The sequence below is a fragment of the Hyperolius riggenbachi genome, chromosome 1, assembly GCF_040937935.1.
Source record: "Hyperolius riggenbachi isolate aHypRig1 chromosome 1, aHypRig1.pri, whole genome shotgun sequence".
NCBI classification, from domain to species: Eukaryota; Metazoa; Chordata; class Amphibia; order Anura; family Hyperoliidae; genus Hyperolius; species Hyperolius riggenbachi.
This window is the reverse complement of record NC_090646.1, coordinates 600,369,474-600,390,098: the sequence shown is the minus strand read 5'-3', so window position 1 is coordinate 600,390,098 and position 20,625 is coordinate 600,369,474. Positions and strand designations below refer to the sequence as shown.

Genomic DNA, 20,625 nt, shown 5'->3' with positions numbered 1-20,625 from the left:
GGGTGTCCTCTTTCCAAAATGGCATCATTCGTGGGGTCTGTCCTGGCATTTTAGGGTCTCTGCAGTCATTACATGTATGGCCAGTATTAGGAGTTTCTGCTATACTCCTTATATTGGGCATAAGGGTAATGCACTCTGGGCTGAAAGGAAAAATTAACGTCAAACAATCAATCAATCAATGTGGATGAAAAAATATCTGCCAAAAAAATTTGAAAAAAATAAAGAGGGGAAGGCGTCTGCCAGGACATAGGAGCTGCCGCCCCAAAAATCCAAACCCACCAGCTCGTATGCCCTGGCAAACCTGATTTATCCATTCACACCGATCGATGTGGATGAACAAATCATTGCCAGAGTTCTTTTTTGATACAAAGTGCTTGCCAAAGCATATGAAACCCCAACACCACTCCTCGGCCCATATGCCTCGGCAAACGTATCTTTTTGACTGCGGAGGAGAAATCTCGTCCTGCAGCGCTGCATGCACCGACTTGTGTGTAAGCTGACAGACGCGCAATGTTCTGTCAGGATGCACCATCAGTGCTGCAGCTGGTTAGTCGTTCGCTCGGTCCACCTGGAAGGTTATTGGATGGAAAAAGAGAAAAAAAAAATACAAAAAAACCCAAAAAACAAGCAAACAGCAAAGCAATTACTTCATTAACATTAATAAACTTTGAACTTTTTTAATAAAAAACTTAACATTGCAAACCAAACATTAACTTCTTTGCTTACCTGTTTTTTTGGGTTTTTTTTAACTTACCTCCCGAGGACAAACCTCTCCTCCCCCATGGAACAATGTGCGAAGTGCAAATCGCACAGAGTTGTGGCGAAGTACATTACGCAATTTGTCACAAGTGAAAGGAGAGGTTTCTGGCAGCCCTGTGTATTAGGGTCTCTGGAAACCCGATGTTTGGTTTCACACTGCATATTGACATATCCGGTGGGTCGAGCCCGCCGCACCGTATCGTCCAAAACAGACCTTCAGGCAATACCACAAGAGTAGCATTCGGCCTAGTAATGAACTGCGTCGCCATAGACTAACATGACTTCCGCGCCGATCGATATTGCCACAGAAGCCACGCAGTAACGTAGGCATGCACTAGCGTTAAGTCAAGCACTTCCGGCGTAGGGGGGGACCGCAAAGTGTGACTTTTGCTAGGCATTTTGCCCTAACGCATCGCAGCAGTGGGAAATAGCACTGAGAGACCCTTGTGTGCCTACCGCTGTGTGTGGAGTTCCCTACTCTCTAATAGTGTACCTGCTCGTGGTACCTCTCAAAACACACCCCTAGGCATAGGCCAGGCTGGTCAGGACAGGTGGGACAATAAACAGTGGTGTCACGCCTTATTCCAGCCCTGCTGCAGACACGACAGCGTTTTCTTCGGATTCGTTGACCTGGGGTACTCGGAATTGGATAGGCGTAATGCCTTCCATGCAGCCGGCTAGTTGCATCTTGGCGTTGGGCCACGGCACCTCCTGGATACAGGAGTTCCATCACGATCTGTTTATTAAATTGAATAAACGATCCAGTTCTCCCAGCCTTACTGTAGAGAACAAAGCTGTTGTAAATTGCCAATTGAATGAGGTAAAAAGACACTTTTTTACAGCGTCTTGTTTTTCGGGCAACTAAATAGGGCGCTAACCTCTGGTCATTGAAGTCCACCCCTCCCATGTTAGTATTATACTCATGGACGACAAGGGGTTTTTCAATGACCTCAGTTCGCCGTTGAATTTCAACTGTCGTGTCTGCGTGAATGGTGGACAGGAAGTAAACCTCCCTCTTGTCCTTCCATTTCACCGCGAGCAGGTCGTCAGCACACAAGGCGGCCCTCTGCCCCCGTTGAAGTCTGGTGGTAATGAGCCGTTGGGGGAAGCCCCGGCGACTAGGCCGCACGGTGCCACAGCATTGGATTTTTTCTATTTTTAAGTGCTGAAAGAGGGCCACACTTGTGTAATAATTGTCCACAAAAAGATGGTACCCCTTCTGGAACAAGGGTGACACCAAGTCCCACACAACCTTTCCACTGCTCCCCAGGTAGTCAGGGCATCCGACCGGCTCCAATTTTGAGTCTTTTCCCTCATAGACCCTAAAATAAGATGTATAGCCTGTGGCCCTTTCACAGAGCTTATACAGTTTCACCCCATACCGGGCGCGCTTGCTTGGGATGTACTGTTTGATGCGAAGGCGCCCGGTAAAGCGTATGAGGGACTCGTCTACGCAGATGTCCTGGTCAGGGGTATAAGCATCTGCAAATCTGGATAACAGGTGGTCTATGAGGGGTCGAATTTTGTGGAGCCGGTCAAAAGCAGGGTGGTCACTTCGATGACAGGTTTCGTTGTTATTGAAGTGCAGGAAGCGCAGGATGTTCTCAAATCGTGTCCTGGACATGGCAGCAGAGTACAGGGGAACATGATATGCTGGGTCCGTAGACCAATAAGACCGCAACACATTCTGCTTTACTAGTCCCGTGTGAAGGAGAAGGCCCCAAAAAATTTTAATTTCGGAAACTTGGACTGGTTTCCACCGAAAAGGCTGGGCAAGGAACTTTTCCCGATTGGCGGTTATATATTGTGTGGCCTTACGGTTGGTCTCTGCCACAATTAAGTCTAAGAGATCCTGGGTGAAGAACAGATAGAAAAAGTCTAGGGCCGATCCTAGATTATCTGTCTCCACCTGAACTCCAGACTGGGCGGTGAAAGGGGGAAGTACGGGTGCGGCGGAATCAGGGGATTGCCAATTTGGGTTTGCCAGCACCTCTGGTAAACTAGGGGTAGTACGGGCCCGTCTTCTTGGTGGCTGCGACTGAGATCTTACTGCACGTGCCACCGAACCAGTTTCAACTTGACATGCTGGTGCTCGCCACTTCACCAGAGTCTACGGAAGTACTGGTGCTAGGTCCAGGAGATGTTGTGCTGCTGGTGCCTGCCCCACCATGAAATCTCAGACCAGCACGATCACCACTCTGCTGCCCTTGAGGCTGATCCTGCGCCACCTGCGGTCCAACAACATGGGGTGTGGTACGCCTGGCTTTAGCCGGGACCTCAACCTCGTCATCACTATCGGTCAGTGAGCCACTGCTCAATTCAGGTTCAAACTCTGACCCAGAAGATTCGTCGAATGAGGCGTCCCAATCGTCCTCATCCGACTGGGCCATGTACCTGAGAACCTCATCATCGGAATACCCCTTTCTTGCCATGGTGGGCTGCTAAATTTAGGGGGTATTCCTCTGAGACTACGCAGAAAAAAGAGCACCTACCTAGCAAAGGGGAGTATTTGAGAGGTAGAAAGCTGTGGTCACTGAGTTTTGATAAAAAAATAAATCAAAACTGAGGTTTACAGTGCCACAGCTATTGTATAGTGTTTTTGCAGTGATCAGAAAAAAAATTCTGTCACTGCGGTGGGGCGGGCTGAACGCAAGTGCAGGCGACGATCAGGCCTGATCGGGCAAACACTGCGTTTTTTTGTGGATCCTAGTGACCCTAATAGATCTGACTGCGATCAGTAATGATCACTTACAGATACTATATAGTACCAATGTTGATTAGCGACAGTGATGACGCTAATTAGTGACTGTGGTGCAGTGGGCTGAGCACTAGCTGACACAAAGGGGCCTAGCTAACTGGCCTAACTGCTAACACTAGTGATACTAAAAAAGTGACAGTTTTCACTGATCACTGTTTTTAGATCACTAGGATAGTGACAGGGGGGTGGTGGTGAGTGGGGAATCAGAGGCAATCAGAAACAATCACAGGACAATCAAAGGCAATCGCAGGCCAATCACAGGGCACTCAATTCACGGGACAATCAAAGCCAATCACGGGACAATCAAAGCCAATCACAGGCCAATCAAACCAATCACGGCACAATCAAAGCCAATCACGGCACAATCAAGGCCAATCACAGGGCAATCACAGGGCAATCAAAGCCGATCACGGGACAATCAAAGCCGATCATGGGACAATCAAAACCAATCACAGGCCAATCAAAGCCAATCACAGGCCAATCACAGGCCAATCACGGGACAATCAAAGCCAATCACGGGACAATCAAATACAATTACAGCGCAATCAAATTGAATGTCAGCACAATGAAATTGAATGTCAGCACAATCAAATACAATTACAGCACAATCAAATACAATGCACTGGGAAGGTGATTGGGGGGGGGGGGGTCTGAGGGCGATCAGAGGGTGTGGGGGGTTGACTAGGTGCCCGCACGGGGCAGGCTGGGTCCTGATCTGGTGGGTGGCAGACACAGGGGGTGACGGTAGATCAGTGAGGGATTACAGGGGAGAATAGATGTAAACAATGCACTGGGGAGGTTATCAGCAGGGGGGGGGGGGGGTCTGAGGGCAATCTGAGGGTCTGGGTGGGTGATCAGGTGCCCCCAAGGGACAGTTTAGGGTCTGCTCTGATGGGTGGTGGTGACAAGGGGTGATAGGCAGGTGATAGACAGGTGATCAGTGGGTAAGGCAGCTGTATACAAACGTATACAGTATACAGGGGGGTGGTCTGGGGGGGATCTGAGGGTAGGGGGGGTGATCAGGGGACCCTAGGGGGCAGTTAGGGACCTAACCTAGGGGATAGCGTCCCTAGATAGTGACAGGGAGTGATTGATGGGTTTTTAGGTGGGTGGTGGGGTGCTAGCAGTGGTGTGCTGGGGTGGTCAGGGGGGGTTCTGAGGGCTGGGGTGGGCAATCGGGTGGTCTGTGTGGGTAAAAAAGTGTGTTGCTATACTTATCACCAGGGCTGCCGTCCTCCCTGATGGTCGCACGACGAGTGACCATCAGCGGAGGAGGCAGCCAGTATAATACACTTTGTTACAATAACAAAGTGTATTATACACTCTGATTGGCCGGATCACGCAAGTTTGAAACCCGCCGGCGCTGCTGATTGGCCGGCGGGTTTCCGAGTAGGGTGGGCGGAGCCTATTGCCGGCGGCGCGCACAGCCACCGCTGATGCCGCCCCCACCGATGGACGTATTGCGGTCGTTTGGGCCCGGACTTTGCCGCCGCCCATCGTCTGAGGGCGGTCCTCAAGTGGTTAAAGAGGAGCTGTTAGGTATAAGGTCTCAGAGAAAAAAAACACATATATCAGTAGCTAAATTTGGCGGTACTTGCATTACATATGCATTTCACTGTCCACGTTTGGATTTCACAGAATTTTTATATAGTATTTGCAGAGATTGATGCTCCTGACAGTTCATGGCAGGTTCCATCTTTGACTGTCTTGTCTGAAGCCAATTGTGATGTAATATCCTCCCTCACCCTGCTTCCTGATTGATGATTCTTTAGCCCTCCCAAGTCCCAGCCCTCAGACACTCCCACCAGTCTCTGGTCTAACGGGGCATATTGTCTGTCATTCAGCTTGGGGTGCAGGCGATCGTGCTGTCAGTGGGGTGATCGTCCCAGGGGGGGGGGGGGGGGGGCTGTCAGATAAACAGAGGTGAGCCGTTTTAGTTCTATACTGGGAAGTCCGGATCTTTTCAATTATTCGGATGATTCGAATCGGATCATTGAAAAGATCCGGATCTTTGAACCAAATCTTTGAATCATTTGCAGCAGAGTGAGAGGTGCAGGGAGAGATGCAGCAGGAAGATTGTGCTTGTGCACAGAAGCTGCAGTTCCTGTTTCTTCCGCACATTCACTGTGAACCGAATCTCGGATGATTTGACTCACAAAAAAGATCCGGATCAAAGATCCGAATCGTTCATTATCTGGACAACACTACAGTGCAGTGAATATTAATTAGCCATGTGGCTAGGAACAATAGTGGAGGGTGTACTATACTCTAATGCAACTGTACACTGTGAACAGCACATTGTTTTTTCAGTGCTGTGAGTTGGGCTGCGTTACAGGCTGCTGTAACGTGAGCCTGTAACGTCCCACTGTGAAAGCAGCCTTAGGGCGGGATAGGGAACTAAAGGGGGGGACCAGGGAGTGCAGTGGAGAGAAAAAACCCTCCCAGCATGCTCTGCACCATCTGTTATGCGGCCTGCGGCCTCCTTAGCAGCCTGGGGATAAAGAGGATTGCTATTCAGCCAACAAAAAAGTAAGATATCTTTTTAACTTCAGTATTGCCTTGTTGGCTTCCTTCCAAACTGTTTAACACAGGAGAATAGAGATTTAAATCAGCTTTTTTTGCCTAACAGTTACTCTTTAAAGGATAATTATTGCAAAATATATTTAAGAAATAAATAAAATATATTTAAGAAAAGGATAACTACTATCTGTGTGAGAAATAAAACAAATTCCAGCTTAAGAGGGTCACATATTGGGGTCGACTTATACATGAGGTCAACTTATATTCGAGTATATACACAGCGTGCTGCAGAGCTGTGTATATAACCCCTAACTGTCAGCTTCTACCTGTCCGCTCTTTCACTGTCTCCCAGTCCAACACTAACTCCTCTCCACACCGGCTATCTGTCTGGGAAAATTAATATGCTCTTTTGGTTTCCAGTGTCATTTCTATGCTGATTACACTCAAATCTATCTTTTAGCTCCTGACTTCTCTACACTATTATCTCGAGTCCCTGACTGTCTGCTGTTTCTGCTTTCATGTCATCCCGTTTCCTTAAACCTAACATGAGCAAAACAGAGATTGTAATATTCCCTTCATCTCTCTCTGCTCCCCCACCTTAAAGAGGAACTCCAGTGAAAATAATGTACTAAAAAAGTGCTTCATTTTTACAATAATCCTCTATGATAAAACCCCTGTGTCCGTGCCTCCTGTCCCTGTGTAGCGTTGTCCGTGCTTTTGCCCACTGCGCATGTGCGCAGCACGGACCCAGAGACAGGAGGCCGGGGACGGGGCCAGGGAGTCCAGCGGGCGGCGTGTGAGCGGGCGGCGTGTGAGCAGGCGGCGGGAGAGCGTGCGGTGGTCGCGTGCGGCGGTGGGTGAGCGTGCGGCGCGCGCCCAGGAATACAGACCTAGAGCCCGTTTTTAAACGGGCTTAGGTCTACTAGTTATGTATAAATGATTTAGTCAGTGTTTGCCCATTGTAAAATCTTTCCTCTCCCATTTACATTCTGACATTTATCCCATGGTGACATTTTTACTGCTGGCAGGTGATGTCACTGGAATGAGATGATGCTTGCTTTTTTTGGGCTGTTGGAAACGGCTATTATTTCCCACAATCCAACAAGGCTCCGACAGTGTGATGTCAGGACGTCAGAGCTGTGAGGCACTGACATCACACTGTGGGAGGGGTTTCACCACAATATCGACCATACAGAGCCCCCTGATGATCCGTTTGAGAAAAGGAATAGATTTCTTATGTAAAAGGGGGTATCCGCTACTGATTGGGATGAAGTTCAATTCTTGTGCTTCATACACACTTGAGATAAGTCTTTGGAAAATGCAAGATCACAGACCAATTTTGCCCCGTTCCATGTAGTATGAGAGCCATACTCTACACAGTCTATTCTATGGAGCTGCACTCCCCATCACATAAAATCTTTGCAAGATGCTGCACACAATGATGCCTGTACACATTCAAAAGATCATTATCTGCAAAAGATCTGTTCCTGCAAAAAATCCATTCCTGCAAAATGCATTCATAGTCTATGAGATCTGCAGATCCTCATACACACTTGGTTTAACAGACTTCATCTGCATATCTGGCAATCATCTGCAGATCTGAAGATCCATCCTGGTGGATCTGATCTGCAGATGATTGTCTGTTAAACCAAGTGTGTATGAGGATCTGCAGATCTCATAGACTATGAATGCATTTTGCAGGAATGGATATTTTGTAGGAACAGATCTTTTGCAGATAATGATCTTTTGAGTGTGTACGGGCATCTTTGTGTGCAGCATCTTGCAAAGATTTTAGCTGATGGGGAGTTCAGCTCCATAGAATAGACTGTGCAGAGTATGGCTCTCATACTACATGGAAGGGGGTAAAATTGGATCTTGCATTTTCCAAAGACTTTTATCTCAAGTGTGTATGAAGCATAAGTTAAGGTTTCTCTTTAAGTTACAATTAATGTAGACAATACTCCAATAACCTCAACTCCTGTCTGGAAAGTAGGTGTGATCCTGAGCTCTCAGCACTACTTGGCAGTACTGGCATTCTGAACAAGCCTGCGGACCACAACTTACTTTCAAAATGATTTTTTTCAATATGCGCCCTCTGAATAGAATATTAATATTCTTTTCAGGTGTACAAAATGACACTAGCTACTTACAGGCCCGGGCTGTCTAAGACCCCTTACCCACATGCAGCGCTTTCCCAACATGTTTACTAAACCCCAATGCTGTACATTGTGTCGGCATTTCCCTTTTTTGGCACTTGGTGTGTGTGGATGGCTGGAATTCTGGCAAGATGCTTGGCTTTAATTTAACAAAGTCTGTTTCATAGTTGTGTAATTCTCTAACACATGGTAATCTCGGTCCTCGGTAACATATTGTGATGAAAGTTGTACTAATTCACATGCCTTGCCTTTTTCTTAATCCTATGAACTGTGATAACATAAGGATGTGGTTTGCTTTCTTTCACGTGCCACAATGCACTGCATTTTAAACGTTTCCATTCCTTTTGCGGTGGCAAGTGAATCCCAGCCAGGGCACTATCTGCACAGAGTTTGTATGTTCTCTCCATGCCTGTGTGGGTTTCCTCTGGGCACTCTGGTTTCTTCCCACATCCCAAAAACATACAGATAAGTCAATTGGCTTCCCCCTAAATTGGCCCTAGACTATGATACATACATAGACACATGACTATGGTAGAGATTAGATTGTGACCCCCTCTGAGGGACGGTTAAATGACAAGACAATGTACTCTGTACAGCGCAGTGATACATGTCAGCGCTATATAAATAATAATCATTTGTGCAGAAAACATTTTTTTATTTAAAATGTATTAAAATTGTCTTGTTTTTTGTCTCCTCTTATGTTCCTTTATAGTCGCAGAAGAAAGGTCAACAATCCCAGTTTTTGCAAAGCCGTAACTTGAAATGTATAGCCTTATGCGAAGGTAACATGCTTTTTTAACATACAGTACTGTTATATTTTGATAATTAATTTCTTTGTCAAATCCTATCTCCAGGTACAGGTGTAATATGACATTTGACCTGGAGAAGCACAGTAAATTACATCCTCAAATGTTACACATAGATGTATTGCTTTGTGACATTGAAAATGCAAGCTGTATCTTTTGAATGACATTTTAAATCCACTATGTGTTTTTTATTTTTTTTAGTAATCACTTCACCTGAATTGCACAAACATGGGGAGATCTGGGTTGTTCCCAATACTGATCATGTCTGTACACGGTTCTTCTTTGTGTAAGTATCACAGCATTCTGCATAGGTAATGTAGGTATTGCAAACCTATTTTTAAAACCTATCCAAACCCAAAATCTAAAAAAAAAGCCCATAGCTGGATTAGTGATGACTTATTCTGCAGTGCCCTTCATAGCTCACAGTTGCCCATAACTATTTTCTGTAGTGTTGTGAGCTGTCTGCGTCTCTCCCACTACCTTTGAGGTGTGCAATAAACTAGTCATCAATAGCCCTGTTATGTATTTTTTAATTTAGGGTTCAAATGGAATTTAACTATTTCCTAAGAATGCGGTAGGAGAGGGAAGGAGGCTTATAATAGAGAGTACCATTGGTCGCGGTGATGGGCATTACTTACCTACGTGGTGCTGCCTCTGTACCCCCATATCCCCGTCCATATGGGATCTGCCAACTTCCCGAGGAGAAACAGCAGTTGCCGTATTTTGACGCTCTCAGCAAAGTCGTGCAACATGACCACACCAATGCATGCTGGGAGATGTAGTGTGAGTACATCAGCATGCATTACAGTGGTCACGGGCTTATGACTTCGCCGGGAACTTCAAAATGCAGCCGCTGCAGAAGATAGCAGATCCCCATACGCTTGGAGAGGCCAGGGACACAGCCCCCTGTAGGTAAGTAATAAAGATCAACCCACTCCCTTATGGGGAGGTTAATTTATGTTTTTTCACTTACAGTTGCTCACTTTCTTTTACATTTATTAGAAGTGTCGGCATCTTTACTGCTGGCAAGGTGAATATTTTTTCTTTTGTGAAGTGAGCAGGAACATCGCATGATCTTTCAGAGGTAATTCAGGAGAAGGCTGCACGACATCATCCCCTAGGCTATGACATCACTGGGAGGGTGGGGTTACATACCTATGTAATAGACAATATACAGATATACAAAGTGTTTTTGGCACTGAAACCAGGATCATTATGTTAAAAATTGGTATCCTGATTAATTATTTACATTCTACTATATGTCTTCTCTTTAAACACTGTGACGTCCTAAATACTTGTCTCCATTAAAACAGGCACTTGGTCTTTTAAGCATGGTAGACCAATGTGCCAGGCCAATTTCTGCTTTGTACACATATTAGACTTATTTCATTCAAAATTGATCATAATACAATTAGGCACATGAATCAGCTTTTGTTCCTGCACAAAGGAATAGCATTCTGACATATATTTTTGTAAATTATTGCTGTTGTGATCTCCAACAGTGTTGTGCAGCCACTAGGCAGTGCCCAGCACATAAATCAGTTTGTAAGACTTCTGCATTCTTTTTGGTAATAGTTGGATTTTGCATTACACAGCCACACTATTGTAATACTACACAACTTGAAAAGAAACTCCACCTTCTCGCTAGAACAGTCATAAATCAGTGCCCCCACAAGATTGTAATGTAGGGCCTGATGTACTAAACATTCTCAAGGCCTTTAACTAGTTTCATCTAATCTTGTAAGGAATTTGCCATTTTCACTTTATCTCATTATTCAAAAACATTTGACACCTGTGGGAAAAAAAATGTGGCGTATTTATTGACAAACACACATAAATTGCCACATGTTCATAAGGAATCTTATCATAAATGAATATTGTAAAAAAAAAAAAAAAAAAAAAAAGTAGCAATTTTACTCTTTATGCTATTTTGGTTACAGTTCCTCTTTCAAGAGACGGTGCAATGAAAAAAGGTTCCCTGGGACCCTTTTCTTCAGTGCAAAATATATTTTCCCTGGTGGGGCCCAGGCGGAAATAGCCGAGCCCGATTTTGTCCCCTCTACTGCACAGGCGACTCGCGTCTGCACACTAGAACGGACCCGTTCACGCTCGGCTATTTCCTGCCTGAGCCCGAGCGGAGAGCCGCTACTGCACCTGCGCTGGGGCCAAATATTTACATAGCCGCTGTTCGAGGGCGTATAGCGCTGCTCAGTGGAGCGGAGAACAGGGGAAGCCTCATTTGGATCCAGAAGCTTCTCCCTCCCGACGTAAGTACCCCCCAGGGGACATTTTTTTTCATTCCTGTGTCTCTTTAAAGAAGGACTTTAACCAAAATAACATAAAGAATAATTTTTATTTTTTTTTCAACCATATCAATTTTTAAATTATTTAGTTATTGTAAAATTGTTCCTCTCCCTGATTTACTTTTTGAAATGTATCACAGGTGGTGACATCTTTAGTACTGGCAAGTGATGGTAATGGAGAGACGAGGGTTTATGGTGCTAAGCAATCATAATCCGATAAATACCCCAGCCCTGGCTTATCTGACCAGAGGTCTTCCTAACATGCTTTACATATCTGCCAGTAGTGTAAAAACTTAGTCAATAAATACACATTTGTTGTAATGATTTTTTTTCTGTACACGCTACAAGTCGGGGGGGGGGGGTCTTTTTTGAGACCCTCATCTTGATATTGTTTTATAACTAGAATCTTTAATAAAAATAAAAAAAAAGTGTCCCTTGAGGGTACTTACCTCGAGAGGGGGAAGCCTTTGGATCACGCAGCGATATTTACCTCCGGGATCGCAGTACCAGCTTCCCCCTCGGTCTCCGGCAGAAATAGTCCCAGCGCTGGATAAATGCTGCACAGGAGTAAAGGTAAATACCCCCCAGGGGCACTTTTTCAATTCAACTGAAGATTTGTCTTCTGTTGACTGCAGAGCTGCACTTCTACATGTCGCTTGCACTTTTCTAGCTTGCCTGGAGGGACGCAGTGAAAAGTGTGAGTTACATTAGTCATAGCATTAAGGAACACAGAAATAGTTTTTATCCTTTAACCTCCTTGGTGGTAACCCCCCGAGCTACGGTCAGGGTGGAAAATCTCTGCTCAGAGCGGTAACCCCGACCTACACTCGTGGTAGCCGCCGGAGGCTCTATGCAGAGAAATGCCTGCAGCGGGCGTTTCAACTCACCTCCTGGGGGATCCCGCCGTTGGCCGCCATTCTTCTTCTTCCGCTCCTCCGAGGTGCTTCCCCCTTGTGAGGTTGCCATGATGACAGCCGACAGTCTCACTTTAGGGTTACAAGAAGTAGAAAGGTTGGTCAGCACACCAGCTTCTCAATAAGCAAAATTTAATGTATCATATGTCAACACTACGGTTAACAATTGTTTCGGGGCCACAGAGGGTCCCCTTCATCAGAACAGTGCAGACAAACAATATTACAAAAGTTGCACCAAACATATATACCTTGTGACATAATAAAAACCACACCTCATGATAAAGGACACTCCCCCTCCCTCCACAATGTAAACATCACCTTCCTCCCCATACACTAATGATCAAAGACCAAAAATTACGCTTACAACAATAACCACAATATGGGCAAAAGACTGCACATAGAGTGCTAATACTAGATAAGGCATAAGTCGTACACATACCCAAATTGATGGCAAGACATCTCCTGTCAATCATGTATCATATTCAAATCCATTGGCTCCCTCAGCTCGCGCCAAGCCGCTGTCTCCCGCTGTTCAGCCGTTACTTCCACCGGCTCTGCCTCCGTAAGTAGTTGCCATAGCAACCCCCTACCCAGAGGGCCGCGCTCCGATCACCAACCAATCAGTGCGGCGCACGCTGAGGGCATCCCGCCCCCAGCGTGTGTCACTGATCACGTAGAGCCGCACATGCGTAGGAAAAGCCGCGTCTACGTAACCATAGGGACAATAGTGTCCGCATAGCTACCCACCAGCGGTCGCGCATGCGTCAAAAAATCCGCGTTAATGTATCCATGGGAACGACGCTGCTGCTACCGAAAACATCCGCATGGCCATATCCATGCGTAGAAACACCCGCCTACCGCATAAAAACCGTCGCAAAAACGCATAGGCTGGCCGCATCACAGCAACCATGCGCATCAAAGTGCGCACGGATGCTGTAACAAAGGTTCGTTGGTGAAATAAACATACATTAATCGAGCTTGCAGGAATGAGCCATAAGGATAAATGGCACATCCTGCATTAAGAGCTGGCTGCATAAGGTCCAAATGGACTCTCCCAAGGAAGGCTAAAATTTGCCAATCCAGAGCAGCAGCTAATTAAAGGGGCCAAGGGATTTGATAAACACCTAGGGAAGAAAGAATTGATTAGTAAACACCAGGGGGGGGGGGGAAAGGGGAGGGACATGGGGGATGGGAGGGAAAGGGAAATGGAGAAGGAAAAAAGGGAACATGAGCTGCGGCAGATAAACAAAACGTGCAGATGCTAGTAAACATATAACGATGCGTCCTATACCACATTGATAAAATCAACAGATCACATTACAGTCACCATCAATCATCTATCATCTAGATAACAGGAGAAAGAGTTATATTGATTCAATCCCCCAGGGGCAACAGTATCTAGAGTATATATCCAGAATGGTTCCTTCTGAAGCAACAATTTGTCACGATTTCCACCTCTCCTGGGTTTTTTGACATGGTCAATAACCAGACCTCTCAGTTCACTCACCCGGTGACCCATTTGAACAAAATGTATCGCTACTGGTTTGGATAGATCAGGTGATTTGCCTTCTCGTTCGGCTTCAATTGCTATTCTCACATCACTTCTGTGTTTCTGGAATCTTGCCTTAAATGCTCCAGTAGTTTTTCCTACATAGCCCCATCCACACGGGCATTTCAGTAGATAGATACAGTATTCCGTATTACAATTGTAGTAGTCTTTAATAAGAAAAATCTTACCAGTACTCGGATGGGTAAAGTGGGTACCTGAAATCAGAGAGTTGCACACATTACAATTGTAGCACCTGTAACAGCCCTTCTTATTAGAAAAAACAAATGGCTGTTTGGTATATTTGTCATATGGGTCAGCTTGCACCAGAGTATCTCTAAGGCTTCTACTTGATCTGTAGTAAAAGAGGGGTTTGTCCTTGATAATCATATTCAAATTTCTATCAGATTGTAGTATAGATATGTTCTTATCAACTGATTTTTCAATGACTGGAGACATAGAGCTAAAGTCTTGTACAAAAGGTATTGTGTGATTACTCCTTTTGGATGTCTTCCCCTCAAAGATAGTGTGTGCTCTCACAATTGCTTCATGTACTATCTTATCCGAGTAGCCTCTCTCTTTAAACCTCTCGGTCATCATCTTAATCTCCATTTCGGCATCTTCAGGGTTAGTGCAGATCCTTAATACTCTCAGAAACTGAGATACAGGTAATCCGTTCATCAGATGGTTCAGATGGGCACTATTGTACAGAAGTAAGGTGTTCCTGTCTGTGGGTTTCCTGTAAAGTGTAGTACTCAATCCTGTATCAATTTTCCGCACCATCACATCCAAAAATGGCACCGCAGAGCTAGAGATCTCAGCATTAAAGACGATACCCTCAAAGAGTGTATTGAGATACTCAACAAAACTTGTTAGTGTGTCTCTATTGCCCTTCCATATCAAGAACACGTCATCAATGAACCTTGTCCACATCTTGACATGCCCAAGGAACATTGATGACCTGAAAATGAACTCCTCCTCCAAATATCCGACAAAAAGATTTGCATACGCCGGGGCAGCCGAACTGCCCATAGCCGTTCCCCTACACTGTCTATACCATTTCTGTTCAAACCTAAAGCAATTGCATGTCAATATAAGTTCCATACCTGCTATGATAAACTCTGATGGTAACAATTCATTATGCTGTTGTAACAAAAAGTGTCTTACCGCTTTTAAACCTTCATTATTCGGAATGGAAGTGTATAACGATCCTATATCCATGGTACACAGTAACATTTCTCCCTCTTCCATAGCAAATCCATTCAATTTCATCAGGAAGCAGAGGAGGGACAAGGTCCTTTAGCACCCAAGGCTGAGACACCAAAGTGCGCCCCCCCCAACCCGCTATTAGACTAATAGGTGCCCTAGGGCCTCCAACCTCCCTAACACCTTAATCTCTAGTTATCTGGCTTGCAGTCACTGTCATGTATCCCCTTTACTTATTTCTTTCTGCTTCAAACACAATTGGGAATGACAGCTGAATGAATTGTGCGCCCCCTTCTACACTGCGCCCTGAGGCTGGAGCCTCTCCAGCCTCTGCCTCGGCCCAGCCCTGTCAGGAAGTGTTGTGTATATATCGTTATACACTTCCATTCCGAATAATGAAGGTTTAAAAGCGGTAAGACACTTTTTGTTACAACAGCATAATGAATTGTTACCATCAGAGTTTATCATAGCAGGTATGGAACTTATATTGACATGCAATTGCTTTAGGTTTGAACAGAAATGGTATAGACAGTGTAGGGGAACGGCTATGGGCAGTTCGGCTGCCCCGGCGTATGCAAATCTTTTTGTCGGATATTTGGAGGAGGAGTTCATTTTCAGGTCATCAATGTTCCTTGGGCATGTCAAGATGTGGACAAGGTTCATTGATGACGTGTTCTTGATATGGAAGGGCAATAGAGACACACTAACAAGTTTTGTTGAGTATCTCAATACACTCTTTGAGGGTATCGTCTTTAATGCTGAGATCTCTAGCTCTGCGGTGCCATTTTTGGATGTGATGGTGCGGAAAATTGATACAGGATTGAGTACTACACTTTACAGGAAACCCACAGACAGGAACACCTTACTTCTGTACAATAGTGCTTATCCGAACTATCTGATGAACGGATTACCTGTATCTCAGTTTCTGAGAGTATTAAGGATCTGCACTAACCCTGAAGATGCCGAAATGGAGATTAAGATGATGACCGAGAGGTTTAAAGAGAGAGGCTACTCGGATAAGATAGTACATGAAGCAATTGTGAGAGCACACACTATCTTTGAGGGGAAGACATCCAAAAGGAGTAATCACACAATACCTTTTGTACAAGACTTTAGCTCTATGTCTCCAGTCATTAAAAAATCAGTTGATAAGAACATATCTATACTGCAATCTGATAGAAATTTGAATATGATTATCAAGGACAAACCCCTCTTTTCCTACAGATCAAGTAGGAGCCTTAGAGATACTCTGGTATATTTGTCATATGGGTCAGCTTGCACCAAACAGCCATTTGTTTTTTCTAATAAGAAGGGCTGTTACAGGTGCTACAATTGTAATGTGTGCAACTCTCTGATTTCAGGTACCCACTTTACCCATCCGAGTACTGGTAAGAATCTTCTTATTAAAGACTACTACAATTGTAATACCTTCCTTGGGAGAATCCATTTGGACCTTAAGCAGCCAGCTCTTAATGCAGGATGTGCCATTTATCCTTATGGCTCATTCCTGCAAGCTCGATTAATGTATGTTTATTTCACCAACGAACCTTTGTTACAGCATCCGTGCGCACTTTGATGTGCATGGTTGCTGTGATGCGGCCAGCCTATGCGTTTTTGCAACGGTTTTTATGCGGTAGGCGGGTGTTTCTACGCATGGATATGGCCATGCGGATGTTTTCGGTAGCAGCAGCGTCGTTCCCATGGATACATTAACACGGATTTTTTGACGCATGCGCGACCGCTGTTGGGTAGCTATGCGGACACTATTGTCCCTATGGTTACGTAGACGCGACTTTTCCTACGCATGTGCGGCTCTACGTGATCAGTGACACACGCTGGGGGCGGGATGCCCTCAGCGTGCGCCGCACTGATTGGTTGGTGATCGGAGCGCGGACCTCTGGTTAGGGGGTTGCTATGGCAACTACTTACGGAGGCAGAGCCGGTGGAAGTAACGGCTGAACAGCGGGAGACGGCGGCTTGGCGCGAGCTGAGGGAGCCAATGGATTTGAATATGATACATGATTGACAGGAGATGTCTTGCCATCAATTTGGGTATGTGTACGACTTATGCCTTATCTAGTATTAGCACTCTATGTGCAGTCTTTTGCCCATATTGTGGTTATTGTTGTAAGCGTAATTTTTGGTCTTTGATCATTAGTGTATGGGGAGGAAGGTGATGTTTACATTGTGGAGGGAGGGGGAGTGTCCTTTATCATGAGGTGTGGTTTTTATTATGTCACAAGGTATATATGTTTGGTGCAACTTTTGTAATATTGTTTGTCTGCACTGTTCTGATGAAGGGGACCCTCTGTGGCCCCGAAACAATTGTTAACCGTAGTGTTGACATATGATACATTAAATTTTGCTTATTGAGAAGCTGGTGTGCTGACCAACCTTTCTACTTCTTGGATATCATTCGGGATGATGCTTAGCATCCCAGGTCAAGCACCGGAAAATCACTAGGACAAGTGTGCCGCTCTGCACCCTCTCTTCTTACTTCACTTTAGGGTTACAGCGCCACCCGGAGGACAGAGGGAAAGCTACAGTGCTGGAGACCAGGTAGGTGAGTAAGTGCTGGGGCTGCTGCAGACGCTCTACTGGTATGATTTTTTTCACGATTTTAGGGACTAAAAGCACATGAAAAAAATTGTACCGCTTTTAGACCCTAAAATCAGAAGGAATCAATATCGCCAGGGAGGTTAAACAAGGATTAGCAGAAGAGATTCCAAGCAGGAAGATCCTCAACCATAATCCATTTTAATCTTACAGTTTAAAACCCTTTTAGTAAATCTAATTGCTGTCTATTTTTTCTTCAAAGCTATGAAGATGGGCAGGTAGGAGATACAACCATCAACACGCAAGAACCAAGCAGCTGTAAAGAGATCCTTCGAGTCATCGGCAACCAAACAGCTACTGGCTAAATCCACCATTCGTGGAATGTGGGGGCTTCATCAGTACCAAAGCTGGACTTTGTACTGAAGTTTATTAGTAATCTATTTATTATTACTCTTCTTGTTACTATACAAGGATGATGAACTTTAAAACCTTTTTTTGTTTCTTGTTTTAAACATTTGACCAAGATGAGGCATATCTACTGGTGCGACAGAACCATTTCCTATCAAATTATATTACTTGTTGTGGTTTCCACAAGACTGTAAGGCATTCAACAAAGGCAGTAACCAGGTTTGAGATAATAGGTTTTCTTCATTCTATATTTACATCAGTTTCTACTAAGAATAGCTCTTTTTCCACCATGTAATGAGCAAGCCCAAAAATTTGATTAATTTTACTCATTTTGAACAGTATAAAAATAGGATTATATTATGTACAGTATTTCTCTGGAAGTAACTAAATGTTTACTGTTGTTATTATTACTGCTAGAACATTTTTTGAAGGATAACGGTACTTAACCCACTGAATGGAAAAACAGCAGGAGTGAACTGCTGTCAATATAACAGGAATTAATGGACCCCCATCATTGTAACTTAAAATGAGAAAAGATAGGAGTATTTTTCGCTCCATAAAACGTACACTGAGAATAATTGACTGTAGCTTTTACCTAAGCTAGACTTAAAGGTGTGTGTGTGTGTGTGTGTGTGTGTGTGTGTGTGTGTGTGTGTGTGTGTGTGTGTGTGTGTGTGTGTGTGTGTGTGTGTGTGTGTGTGTGTGTGTGTGTGTGTGTGTGTGTGTGTGTGTGTGTGTGTGTGTGTGTGTGTGTGTGTGTGTGTGTGTGTGTGTGTGTGTGTGTGTGTGTGTGGACTGTAGGTTTGTTTTTAACCTGAATCTGTTCTCAAAGGACAAGCAAGGTGAGGAAATAAAACTACCTTTACTTACTTGGGATGTCTTCCAGCCCCTACAAGACGCTTGTGTCCCTCACCGCAGCTCCAGTCTTCTCACATCTTCCTCTGGCGCACTATGCTTCTGATGACATAGGTGCGATCGTGCGCCATGTGGGCATGCACAGAAGATCCTGACCCATTGGAGACGGCAATCTTCAGAGGCTGTCAGCAGGAGACCACTGGAGCTAAAGCGAGGGACACACGTTACTTGTAGGGACTAGAAGAAGCCCCAGGGAAGTAAAGTTTTATTTCCTCACCTCGCTGGTCCTTTAAGTCAGAACACTCATCACTGTTCCCTGTAACTTTTCTGTGCCCCCCCTGTATCACCTCTGTCCCATTGTTCCCTCAGCGTCCCCATCTGTGCCACATCTGCGTCCACTGTGTCCCTCTGCACCACCTCTGCCCCGTCCAACCCCCTTAGTGCTTCCTTCTGCCCCCCTTTATGCCTCCTTCTGTTCTAGAGATGATCATAATGTGCTAATTTTGCTTACTCAAAATTTCATGTAAAATTTTACAATTACGATTATACATAATTATAATTTTGAAATTGGACTGATTTCACATAATACACACAAACTTCCTGGGTCTCAGTGCCTGGTCACACTGTCATTTAAAAGAAAAAAAAATTCTTAGAATTTTTAAAAATCTTTTTTTCACAAATTAGGTCTTTTTGAATTTTTCCCATTTTCAGGCTGTTCATATTGGTTGGTAATTTGTAAGTAGGCGTTCGTAAGTCGGGGACTACCTGTGTTTTGTAAAGACAGGTTATTGTAACATTGCATCAATAGATGTAATGCTCATCTGGCATGACTACCATAATAAGATGGGTATTGTTTTGGATTTGTAGTACGCAGGTGCTGGCCAAGCTGCACGTATCATTAATCGTACGCCCGCATCTGGGAGCGCTCAATGTAGTCATGACATCATGCACAGAGCACTCCCAGCCACAAGCACGCGATCGAGGATGCGCCCAGCCGGGCCACTACCTGCGCACTACTGCCCGACCTGGCCCACCTAGAAGTAGCTGCCGGGGGGGGACATTTGGTAGAGAACAGAGGGGGACGGAGGAGAACTGGGGGAGCGGTGGGCATGAGGACTGCTTCCTATATATGTCTGCTCCCCCCTTTTTTAACACGTCAGTTTGGTCAGGTGATAGATATGCAAGTCTCTGATTTGCTAGCCATGATCATGTGCTAAAGCAGGATGTGATCATGGCAAATCTATTAGATGTTCAAACAAATCGCATGTGTCTCCAAGAGTTCTCCTAGACATGACCATCACTACTGTCTACCACACAGCACCCTCTAGCAGTTGGAAAGAGCAGGATGCTAGGTTTCTGGTTGGTGGGTCAAAATACTACTATTCCTTCATTTAGTTATAGGTATTGTTTAGTAACTATTCATGTCTGAAATCTGCACTTTACGCACTTACAGGTGTGTAATTGATATGCATCCTTAAAGCCCCATTTCCACCATGTAAAGTACAGTGCCATGTTTTTTTTTCCGGACAACATGCGCACTCCTACAGGGTTTTTGCACTGTCCCAAAAACATGCTGCAGGCTCTCCGAATTTTTTTCGCACACAAAAAAAACGAATATAGTGCAAACAACCCATTGATTTTCAAATTGCTGTCATGTGCAGAAAGACGTGTGGCCCTGAATATAGTGGAAATGGGGCCTTACCGTAAGCACACACAAAATGGCCCAGTGTGGGGCAGTCTGAGGTGTTTTCTTTTGGCCCTTTTGTCCCAGAAGAAAATTGCACATCACTTCCTGTTATGGTGATAACTGTCTTTGGGACAGGAAGTGGAGATACAAA

The 20,625-nt window shown here is 44.8% G+C and overlaps 1 protein-coding gene across 2 annotated transcripts in view; it reads left to right on the top strand.

Annotated features, from left to right (window-relative positions):
- Positions 1–18,626, top strand: part of PARP8 (poly(ADP-ribose) polymerase family member 8) — a 438,516-nt gene extending 419,890 nt beyond the window's left edge. For both annotated transcript variants that reach the window (XM_068249475.1, XM_068249466.1), the window contains exons 25-27: positions 8,906–8,975; positions 9,201–9,285; positions 17,787–18,626. In XM_068249475.1, coding sequence (XP_068105576.1) covers positions 8,906–8,975; positions 9,201–9,285; positions 17,787–17,889 — 258 coding nt within the window. In that variant the 3' untranslated portion in view covers positions 17,890–18,626. The remainder of the gene's footprint in view (positions 1–8,905; positions 8,976–9,200; positions 9,286–17,786) is intronic.
- Positions 18,627–20,625: the final 1,999 nt, after the last annotated feature.